Source organism: Ranitomeya imitator, chromosome 5, assembly GCF_032444005.1.
Source record: "Ranitomeya imitator isolate aRanImi1 chromosome 5, aRanImi1.pri, whole genome shotgun sequence".
Classification (NCBI taxonomy): Eukaryota; Metazoa; Chordata; class Amphibia; order Anura; family Dendrobatidae; genus Ranitomeya; species Ranitomeya imitator.
Genome location: NC_091286.1, coordinates 127,971,483 through 127,983,868, shown reverse-complemented (window position 1 = coordinate 127,983,868; position 12,386 = coordinate 127,971,483). Strand labels below are relative to the sequence as shown.

The following is a 12,386-nucleotide window of genomic DNA, read 5'->3' as shown; positions in this document are numbered from 1 at the left end:
AAGGAGAACGAAAAAAACCAACTGATTAAAAAATTTCATGTAGAAGAAGATGGAGTGCACACAGCTGGAGGAAGAGGTGCCAGCGGAAAAGAGAGACAAACTCCTGGATCATATAGTAGATAAATTGTTTCACCGCACACTCAAAAGTTTTCATGCAAATAATCTTTCTTAATTGTTCAACACAAGTGCAAGTGGCGGACAGAGTGAACGCATATACAAAGAAGCGACTCTAACATTTCGACCCCCTCGGGCCGCCTTGATCACAGAGTTGCTCTGGGGAAAGAGGGACAAAAAACAGTATATCAGTGCACAAACATCAAGGTTATGTGCAGAAATATACAATATTTGCAATATTTACAATAAAGATTTCCAATAAGGAAAGTTGTTTTAACACAAAGCTGATTCATCAACCCAGGTAGCAGCAAACAGCGCACTGTGCATGTGTGTCGGTTAAGAATCAGATATGAGATTAAATAGAATATAATAAGGAACCTTCCTGAAAGTGTAGAACCTTCCTGTGCTGTGAAACGATATGATCCAGGACAGCACACAACCCCAAGTGATGACGTGAGGAAAAGACAGTTACATTGCAAGTTTCATCTTAAAATTAAATTTTAATTATTATAGTTAGCGATGAACAAGTGTACCCGTTGGGCGTTGCTCGGGTTTTCTCCAAGCCCTCTCGGGTGACTTCCAAGTATTTATGACTGCTCGGAGATTTAGTTTTCATCACGGCAGCTGAATGATTTACAGCTACTTTACTGTAAATACTGTATATTTCTGTACATAACCTTGATGTTTGTGTACTGACATACTGTTCTTTGTTCCCCTTTCCCCATAGCGACTTTGTGATTAAGGCCTGAGCGGGTTGAAACGTTTGAGTCGCTTCTTTGTATATGCTATCATTTTGTCCGCCACTTGCACTTGTGTTGAACAATTAATAAAGATTATTTGCATGAAAACTCTTGAGTGTGCGGCGAAACAATTTATCTACTATATGATCCAAGAGTTTGTCTCTCTTTTCCGCTGGCACCTCTTCCTGCAGCTGTGTGCACGCCATCTTCTTCTACATGTTGGAGAATGTGACACAAGCTACACTGGCAAAGACACTACTGTTCCTTAAAAGAAGAATAAAATCTCCCACATAGTCTCCAAAAGGAGTGCACAAGGATTGGAAAGGTAGAAAAGGTAGAATTTTAACCTGCTAAGCCCCCTCGCCCCTATAGACATTAGAATAATGTTGTTCAAACCCGTCGATATCGGCAGTTTAATGTGTATGAGAGGTGCAGACAATTTATTGTAAGGGGAAATATTGATCCAGCTTGTCCAATTTCGGACTATTGATCATATTGTTCTCCAGCAGATAAGCTGTCATGTCTGATGATGGTTTCTTTTAGAAAACACAGGAGCACTCCTGACTATGGGAAAGACTGTCAACATGGCTGCCAGCTGAAGGAACCTGATGGCCGACCGCCATCTAATGTGCATGGCAGGACTTTGTGTAAGAAGTGTGGCAGATTCACTATAAAGCACTTGTGCTTACAATTACAGGCCAGGGGATAATTTTATAGGAGCTAAGAAGATTTTAGCTGGTTCTCTCTGGGATTGCAGTTAAAATCTGTTCTGCGTTAATAGCCTTTCAACAGTAAAGCTTGACTGCCCTGCTGTAGCAGACATAAAGCCACTTAGCTAATGAATACAGAAAAAACTACTTAGACATTCAGGCAGAGGATTTTATAGCCTGACAAAATACTCAGATTCTTATTCTGATGGAAGTCCAAAGCCCAGGTCATGATGGTTGCAAGTAAATCATGAAAATGCAGGATTGCAGTTGAGCATAGATGCACATAATGTCTCGTCAGAGTATTTAAGGATGCACCACAATAATGCTGTGGAGTGGACATTGTCTTATATGGAGCAGTAAACTCACCCATCAAACAGCAGCAGGTTATATCTAAATATGACGTTAACTCATATCCAGAGTGTCTTCTTCTGGGATGGTGCCCAACCAGACGCACGTCTTGGCAGAAGCCTTTGGCTGGATATCATTAGATCATTGTGATAATCAGTGGGTTTCCAAAAGGCTGGACTCTCAATGATCAAAATATGATAGCCTACAATAAATGTGGACAAAGGTCTCCCACACATTGAAGAAATATTCCAAGTCACACAAAAGCCATCAAAAAAAATTTCTGAACAGGCAATATAAATATGAAAAGATAGCTATGATTGCCATTCTGTACATATACTGTATATGTTTCCTTTATATCCCGATACAGTTGGTACACACTATATTCTTTCTGGCACTTCTCAGCACTTTAGACTACATTTCTCAATGTTTCTCAGCCAACTCCATATACACCTAGTACACCTAGCCCAAGTGCAAAGAAGATAGGCTACTGACCAGGCATTGGGCAAGGCTGAGGGTTCATTTATAAAAGTCATCAATCCTTGAGTGAATGTTCATGAAAACACTTGTTCAAGATTATCAGGTCACGTAAACATGGTGGCCACCCAACAAAGTAAAATTCTCTTCTGTAGGATGACTAGATTCTTTAGGCTGGCATAAAAAGCATTCTCTTTTTGCACTAGTTAATGCCCTGCTGATAACATGATGCTATATGGGGACCAAATGATTGCCTGAATGATCAGTAAATGATAGCTTAATGGCTTGTATATTGTCAACTGATGCTTGTTAACGGGCCAAGATCAGTCCATCTAAAGGCAACATAGCAGCACATACATGCTCAATTGTACCAGTCCCTTACACTTGAAAGAATGGCGCCATCCAATCTACTTAGGAGCTATACATGATAATATTGATGGATGGAAGAAGGAAGGTGGAAACAAAAAACCTTGTTGGGGGAATTATGGGTTTTCAGGTCAAGAAAATACTTTTTCAAAATGGCAAGTATGTGGTAAACTTTCTTCAGTTTATTATGCTTGGAAAACTCCTTTAAACTTAACAAAAAACACCAATTTTAGCAGGACCAACAAAGTATCTTGTATGTATGGGGGCCTTCTGACTTTCTCCAGCAGATGATGGCAGGAAAAGAGAAGTCAGGCACATTAAAGAGTAATGCTTTAATCTTAATTTAATAAAACAATAGTATAAATGAAAATAAGCAACTTTGTAATATATCTTATCAGAGAAATCTGCTTCTCTCTCCTCCTGGACTGATCATTCATTCTCAATTCATGACTAATATCTGTAAAATCTTTTTTCAGTGAACAGAGATTTCCCCATAACTGAGATAGGAGGTGATGGTGGTTTTAAAACTGCATGGAGGGGAGGGAGAAAGAGGAACTAGAGGCAAGCACTGACAATCTGCTGCAAGTTCTCCTGAAACCAAGACACTTACAGCTCTACATGGAACTTTATGAACACTAACTGTCTTGATTGATTTAAGATAGTAAAATTAATTACCCTCTAAATATCAACACTGGAAATAGGCCTCCTCCAAAGGTGTCTGGCAGTGATGTACTCCTTTCTCTACTGAGACAATATGCATGCTCGGCTGAACTGACTGTTTGAAAGTTTTGGGAGCAATAGCTGTCAGCTGAATAAACCATTGTCCTGGAGAGGACTTTGAAGTTGTGAAATAATAAGCTCTAATATACATTTTAATATTAATAATACAGAATCAGCACAAATGTGTATCATCGATGAGCATTGCTGCTAGATCTGAGCCTGATCAGCTCTTTAATGTTCTATATTTTAAGAATCATCACAGTACACCTGGCCTTCTGAACGCACTTTCAGCCAGAGTCATTTAGGAATTTCGGAGGAAGTGAGAAGTACGAGGAGAAATTGTTGTCATTTACCCTGTAATAGGGGGATTTACAAGGGTCTTCAGATCTTGTTGCCTACAGGCAATGACTGTCTCTGCTTCACAGAAACATAAAACCTTCCGTAATTGAGTAAATATCTACTATTTTATAGGTATACAATGAGGGAATTTGCTGTTTTCCATATAAACACTAGGGGAGGAAAAATCATCAAAATGTTTTGCCAGAAAACTGTATAAAACTCTTTGAAGAGTCACAACATTTTTGTGGAGAGCACAAAAATTAGTGCCTTTTGGTGTTTTCACAACAGTTTGAAGCAGCTCTAACAAAATAAGCCAAACTGTGGAAAAGCCATTGCAGGTCGGATGTAGCTACGCCTGCCTGTCAAGTTCAACATAAGCGCTGGCTTTTTGTACACCAGAATTGATTCTCCAGTCTACGACTAGAGTAACACTTCAGGCAAGGTGCATTCCACTGATAAGATATGCAAAATTCATTTAGAGGTGGGTGTCTCTTAATGAATTTGATGCATTTTATTCCTGCATGATTCTTATTAAGACTGGGGTCCATGACGCCAGTCTTAATAAATCGGGGCCTAGGAGTGCGTGTACAGACATAATTTTCTCTTGTTGGGTTCAATGGTTATTTGCCTATAATTTTGTAATGGTGGCAGACATCTTTAACATTACACGGCTAGAGTTTGGGGACTTCAATGCTGAATCTTGAACACAACCCCTAACTGTCATGGGTTTTTAATAGAATTGGTCTTCTCATATGAGCTTTAGGGCCTGTGCGCAACTGCAACCCCTGCACCTGGTATAGTTACACCCCTGCTGCCCACAGAAGAGAGTTGTTCACATATTGAAATGTGCTGCCGTGTTCCAGTATTTCACAGATGATATCTACAGGATAGTGATGATATATTTAAATTCCGCATCAAAGTTTTCCTCTCTTAACATTGGGCAAAAAAGGTGGAAAATCGACTAAGACTGGTGTTTGGTATGCCAGTTTTAAATGAAAAAAAAAATGCATAACTCATGCATAGGTTTGGAACATTTTAGGCTGTCTGGGCACTAGAAATTCACATGTTCGCCTACGATCTGAGCAGTGCTGACCTTGGGCTAAAACGTATGCCAAGTTGTGAAATAAATTACCCCACTTACTTTTCTCACCATGTTTAAAAAAGAAATAACAAATTTGATATATGCCAAGATTTGAGTTGTTTCTATGCTAGAAAACTGGTATAGAAAACTATTTACAAAATTCCCCCAAGGTGTCAGACAGGTAAGAATCGTGTCTGCCAGGTCCTTCTATCTCCTAATAGTCTTTATCTGATTATTCGGGGGATGCACAGTTTAGAATATTTGTGACCAAAGATACTTTAATTAATAACCTGCCCTGTACGATATCAGGAGGCTAGATCTGTTGCCTTATTTTGCTATCTTACATTATTTTTCATAATTTTTGTCCATCTTTATCATCACATCTTTTTTCTCCAGTGTTGTCGTCCATTACTATTCCAACGCGCTATGCTACTAGCCATGTAATCTTGAGGGACCCTTGAGGGACTCTAACAAGAGAAACAAATGACAGTGTGTTAGCAGACAATGGGACTGTGCAAGAAGATAAAAACGAGCAGCCCCAGGCAATGTGTGTGAATGCAGTCTTGATTAGCAATTGTGCTTTCGCATATGAATGTCCTTTTAATCAGTCATCACTGTCCACCCTGTTACTTTATGGGAGAGCAAGCAGGCATTTAAAAAGGTTAAATGGCTACTAGAAGAAAATACAAGTAATATTACCATGTAAATAGTATAAATGATGACTATATTGTGGTATGTAGAAGACACATGTGGAAGTGATCTTCTATGCTAAATGCTACATTTCCTAATTTAATCGTATTTCATGTGGACTTCTGATGTGTAAAGGCCCCGTCACACATAGCGAGATCGCTAGCGAGATCGCTGCTGAGTCACAAGTTTTGTGACGCAACAGCGATCTCGCTAGCGATCTCGCTATGTGTGACACGTAGCAGCGATCAGGCCCCTGCTGTGAGATCGCTGGTCATGTCGGAATGGCCTGGGCCATTTTTCGATCGTTGAGGTCCCGCTGGGGAACACACATCGCTTTGTTTGACACCTACCAACGACCTCATTGACGACTCAGACACCGACATGTAGGCGTGCATTTGCGTTGCCTTTTCCGCGCCCATTCTGTTCCGATTGGTGGTCGCTACTGCGTTCTGATTGGTTTGCGGCCATGCTTAAAGGCGACAAATAATAGCCCTTCCGTCCTTTGTTCCTGAGCGCGTGGTGGATTGCAGAACGTTGTAGAGTTCTCCGGCCTGCGACTCCTCTTCCATTTCGATAATCTGTTCTGCAAGGATTCTTCTGACAACTATACATTGTGTATGGTATGTATTTGGGGTCGCAAGTGCGTTTTCATTTTCCCCTAAATTTTTATACAGGGCAACTAAAGATAATTTCCTGCTATCATTGCTGTGGAGGGATGGAGTGAGGGCTTGTCTGCTATCTGTGTAGATATACTTTTACACGGGCTGATATTTTAGGGGGTCTTTTCTGTAATGCATGGTAACGTAATTGAATTTTTTTTTTATTTATTAAATTTATCTTCTTTTTCTTTTATGTGTTTCAGTGTGCAGCATCATGAACAATGCGCAGTGTGCTGTTGTGTTTGCTGCATTGCTGGTTGAGGAAGCTCGGCGTCAAGATGAGGCCCGGATGCAAGAGAGGCGTTCTAAACGAAAGCGTCGCATGTGGACCAGAGAATGGCTGCAGAAGAGGTCTGATTTGTCCCACATGCAACTTGTAAGAGAGCTTCAGGATACCAATCCTCATGATTTCCGCAACTATCTGCGGATGTCTGAGGAATCCTTCAAACATTTACTGGAAAGAATTACTCCACTGATTCAACGGAAGGATACAGTGATGCGTGCTGCCATCCCGGCCGATGAAAGATTGGCAGTCACGCTGCGATTCCTGGCCACCGGGCGCTCGCTGCAAGACTTGCATTTTTCTTCAGCCATTTCAAGGACCCTGCTCAGCGTTCTAATTCCAGAGACATGTGATGCGATTTTCCACAGTCTACGTAGCTACATGCAGTTTCCCAACACGGAGGAGGAATGGAAAAAGATTGCCTCCGATTTTGAGCAGCTTTGGCAGTTCCCAAACTGTGGTGGGGCTTTGGACGGGAAACATGTCCGGATCACTCAACCACCGAACAGCGGATCCTACTTCTTTAATTATAAGGGCTATTTCAGCATCATCCTGATGGCCCTTGTTAACGCGAATTATGAATTTATAAATGTAGATGTTGGCATGAATGGAAGGGTTTCCGATGGTGGCGTTTTAGAGCACACACTCTTTGGAGAGCGTTTGAACAACTATGACCTTCACTTGCCTCCCAACTCCGAGACTAGAGGCAACCTTAATTTTGTTTTTGTCGGTGATGAGGCCTTCCCGCTTCATCCCAATCTTATCAAACCGTTCCCCCAAAAAAAACTAACAGAGGAAAGAAGAATTTTCAATTACCGTTTGTCAAGGGCACGTCGGGTTGTAGAAAATGCCTTTGGTATCATGGCCAATCGCTTCAGAGTTTTCCACACGCCTATTAACATGAAGCTTGAATCGATAGACTCTGTTGTTTTGGCTTGTTGTGTGCTTCACAACTTCCTTCGCCGTCGCAATGCTTTGGCGTATAGTCCTCCTGGATTCATGGACTCTGTGGGCCTATTAAATGGGGAAGTGCAGCTCGGTGAATGGCGCGCAAATGAACCCGCAATTGCAGGCCTTCAACCATTGTTACCTGGCAGAAACACCCACGATGCGAAGACCTGCCGAGACAACTACTGCCAATATTTTAACGGTCCTGGTGCTGTTACTTGGCAGCATCAGAACTTATAGTGGGCTACTACTGACATTTATACACTGTTTTAGTTATTGCACTGATCTGTCAAATAAACTGTTTGTTTTACTTTGAAAAAGCTTTGTTTCTCATTCTTTCTGCAGTAAGGGCCCGTATATACATACGTGTATTCCTATGTATACTGATACATCCATATACATCAACATTGAAATCTACACAGATACCTACATATACACATACATACTCACATACATACAAATCTAAACACCTACCTAAACATTAACCCCTTCGTGACCCAGCCTATTTTGACCTTAAAGACCTTGCCGTTGTTTGCAATTCTGACCAGTGTCCCATTATGAGGTAATAACTCTGGAACGCTTCAACGGATCCTAGCGGTTCTGATTTTGTTTTTTCGTGACATATTGGGCTTCATGTTAGTGGTAAATTTAGGTCAATAAATTTTGCATTTATGTGTGAAAAAAATGAAAATTTATAAAAAATTTCGAAAATTTCACAATTTTCACATTTTGAATTTTTATTTTGTTAAACCAGAGAGTTATGTGACACAAAATAAATAACATTTCCCACACGTCTACTTTACATCAGCACAATTTTGGAAACAAATTTTTTTGTGTTGCTAGGAACTTATAAGGGTTCAAATTTGACCAGCGATTTCTCATTTTTAGAAGGAAATTAACAGAACCAATTTTTTTAGGGACCACCTCACATTTGAAGTCAGTTTGAGGGGTCTATATGGCTGAAATACCCAAAAGTGACACCATTCTAAAAAATGCACCCCCCTTGGGCTAAACTACCACTCCCCCTGTCACTGCAGATCGGGTGTAATGGGAGTTAACCCTTTCACCAGATCTAAAAGGACGCGATCATTCTGTGACACAGCATATGCGTCACTGGTCGAATTGGCACCGACTTTCACGACGTATACGCTGTGTCACAGGTCGGGAAAGGGTTAATACATATCCATACATGAAACCACCAACACTCCAGTCTACCAGTGCAACCGGAGACGTTGTATTGAGAATGCGTCACATTCAGAACGCAGTAGCGTCTTCGTTGTGATCTGGAGATTACAATACAGACCGCTTCCTTCGCAAACGCAGCAGCGTCGTCTATAATAACCGCGGTGACGTTGATGCGTCGTGGGCGTGGTTTACGGCGCTGATGCGTTGTGGGCGGGTGAAAGGACAGTGCTGTGGCCTTGCTTTTCACTAGTGTCGGCAAAATGGCGGCCAGGCGTCGTGCAACGCCTTGGGGTGACGCAGAAGTGCGTTACCTCATAACTGAATTAGATGCCCGTGATTATGGGTGTCAGAATCACCAAGAGCATTCTGTCCTCCATAAGCAGGCTGTGCTGCGGAGGATCAGTTGGGGCCTAGACCAGAGATTTGGGGTGCAGCACTCCAGTACCCAGATCCGGAAGAAGCTGGCGGATCTGCAGTACAGGTCCAGTGAGCGCCTAGCCAGCATCCGGTCACAGAGCCTTCCACATCGTGGTGAGTGTTGCTCCGCACGCCTCGTACACACACCAGGCTCGGCTCCGCACGCCTCGTACACACCAGGCTCGGCTCCGCACGCCTCGTACACACACCAGGCTCGGCTCCGCACGCCTCGTACACACCAGGCTCGGCTCCGCACGCCTCGTACACACACCAGGCTCGGCTCCGCACGCCTCGTACACACCAGGCTCGGCTCCGCACGCCTCGTACACACACCAGGCTCGGCTCCGCACGCCTCGTACACACCAGGCTCGGCTCCGCACGCCTCGTACACACACCAGACTCGGCTCCGCACACCTCGTACACACACCAGGCTCGGCTCCGCACGCCTTACACACACCAGGCTCGGCTCCGCACGCCTCGTACACACCAGGCTCGGCTCCGCACGCCTCGTACACACACCAGGCTCGGCTCCGCACGCCTCGTACACACCAGGCTCGGCTCCGCACGCCTCGTACACACACCAGACTCGGCTCCGCACACCTCGTACACACACCAGGCTCGGCTCCGCACGCCTCGTACACACACCAGGCTCGGCTCCGCACGCCTCGTACACACACCAGGCTCGGCTCCGCACGCCTCGTACACACCAGGCTCGGCTCCGCACGCCTCGTACACACACCAGGCTCGGCTCCGCACGCCTCGTACACACACCAGGCTCGGCTCCGCACGCCTCGTACACACCAGGCTCGGCTCCGCACGCCTCGTACACACACCAGGCTCGGCTCCGCACGTCTCGTACACACACCAGGCTCGGCTCCGCACGCCTCGTACACACACCAGGCTCGGCTCCGCATGCCTCGTATGTAATAATGTAATAATTATTTCCCTCCAGCACCAGCAGACCCGGAGCCCCAGCAGGAGTCAACGACAGGCTCGTCACCAACAGGGTCGCCAGCATCACTCCGTGACATGGGTGAAGTCATGTCCCCCGGTAATTATTGCACTAAAAAATAGGTCCATACAACTCGTAAAGGATAGGACTGTCGTGTACTATCAAGTGTTGTATCTTTCCCTAGGCGGTGATGCCAGAGGATCCGGGTGGTCCCTTAGTTCTTCCTCACCCGATTTACCCGAAAACCGTAAGTGTTAAATAACAAACACGTACATGATAGTTTGATGCATGTACAAAACTAAGTTTTACCATTCCCTCCATAGAAATCCCAACATTAGAGGACCTCCAGGCATCACACAGGAGGATGATGGCGACACAGGGGACACTGGCTGAGCAAGTCAAACAGCACGGAGTGATGCTGGATCGTTTTGTGGCTGCACAACAGCAGAGCGGCAGCCATTAATTTTTTTTTTTTGTTATGTTGATGCTTTTGTTCAAAGTTTTATTAGGATGTTGGTTGTTAATATTGTTTATAAAAAAAAAAAAAAATTAATATCCCCTGAAGTGTACGCTTTGTAAAAAACAACAAACAAATTCCATCACGAACACTCATTATATGTATGCATTTGTATACATGCACCCAGCACATAACCCCACCTACTAGACCTGCTAATAACTATATGCTGAATTCAGTAAAGCAGGCTGCAAGTTTTGAATTATCAAAAATTTTTTATTTATAACAATTTTTAACATAAAGTAACATTTAAATTTAACTCTTTAATATAAAATAACTAAACTATACAACAATTATACTTATAACCCAAATTATTTAATGAAACTATAATTTTTCATACTGGTTTTCACCATTCAAAAATCCTTGGCTGGGCGGAGATGATAATTGCCCAAGAAAAGAATGGGAAAACCGTGGATATTGTGGTGGAGGGGCAAGTGGCATGTTCAGATGAGATCTATGACGGTGTGCTGGTGTGCCATGCATTGCCTGAGGTGTTTCATTAATTTGCTGCCATGAACACGGATCACGTTCCATAAAACTGTACACACTTGAACTTTCATCGAGCTGTCCAGCTGCCGCTTTACTTAAAGTTTCAAATATCACCCTCTCGGCATGGATTCTTTGTGCGGCTTGCAGCTTCCCTAGCCGGTCAGCGGCAAAGTTGGCGAAGCTGTCCCCTGTACTGTTGGTCTGCTGGCTCAACATTTGCTTGGCCAAAGTGACCAACTCTGTCGATGGCGACACTGTGTCCTTTTTTTTATGACCATTCTTCATCCGACGTGGTAAATAAGCTGTGTTGGGGGTTGAGGGTGCAGGGTCTTCAATAGACCCCTCATTAGCCTCCACCCGGCTTGGTTCATGTCCCAGCAGGTTGTCACCGGTCGGGGTGGACTGATCATCATGGCGATTTTGCTGCAGGAACAGAAAATTTAGAAGTAAATAAGTGGAGGAACTAGTAGTACAGGATAGGATTTTTTTTAATTCAACCGTATGAGCACTGAGTGGGGTCAAAAAGTTAAGGATTGCACTTATCTGAAGTGGAAGGGATAACTTGGATAAAATGCAGCATAATAAAAGAGGAAAAAACTTAGTTACTATTTTCTACTCGACTATGGCATGAGAGACCGAGTTTTAAAGCTTTTTACAGGGAAGCAAGCAAAGAAGGTACTTACATCTCCAACAGGGGTGTCAGTCGTGATCACAGGGTCTTCATCCAGGGTCTGCCGCATTGAAGATGCCATTGTACGCGGGAGCTCCTGGTCATGGGTGAAGCCAAGTAAGTCAAAGTACCATAACGATGGCACATAAACCTCGTCTGTGGCGGCACCAGACTTCTTTGACCTCACCACCTTGTTGAGCTCCTTTTTATAAACTGTTCTTAGACCCTGGATCTTTTTTCGGACTACACTTTCATCCACCTTCTCGCTGGGGTTATGCTGCTGAAACAGAGCAACAAGTTTGGCAAAAGCCTCCCTCTTCTTGTTTCTGTTGCTGTACTCAGCGGATTTAATCTGCCAAGGGCAGGGCAGGGATCTATACATCTCAATCAATTCCCGAACAAACTCCTCGGTATTGAAAGACATCTGAAAGAAAGAATAGCATACAGTGAGCATATATGGAAAATTTTAAACAACATTTTGAATTTCAAAAGAGTTATGTATGAGCCACACTACTGTGAATGTAAAATAGAGAACAATTCGCCTGGACTGCTAATAATCTCAGCCAGTCTGCAGTCCCTCCTTCCAATAGTCCTCCACTGACCACACCAGTGCAGGCTGTGTACCCCTGCCATGCAAATGGAACCGGCATAGAGCCAAATTTATTATTTAAAAAATAAGGCCTAGTA

At 43.5% G+C, this 12,386-nt stretch overlaps 2 protein-coding genes across 2 annotated transcripts in view; both read left to right on the top strand.

Annotated features, from left to right (window-relative positions):
* The window catches only part of AKAP12 (A-kinase anchoring protein 12), a 245,057-nt gene that overhangs the window by 160,068 nt on the left and 72,603 nt on the right, over positions 1-12,386 (top strand). The window lies entirely within an intron of this gene.
* Positions 6,453-7,731, top strand: LOC138680573 (uncharacterized). Its single transcript, XM_069767924.1, has one exon. It carries the CDS (start codon positions 6,456-6,458, stop codon positions 7,710-7,712), a length of 1,257 nt encoding a protein of 418 aa, XP_069624025.1. The 5' UTR covers positions 6,453-6,455; the 3' UTR covers positions 7,713-7,731.

Excerpts from the sequence above, each read along its gene's own strand:
- LOC138680573 (XM_069767924.1), top strand. The coding sequence starts at position 6,456 with ATGAACAATGCGCAGTGTGCTGTTGTGTTTGCTGCATTGCTGGTTGAG.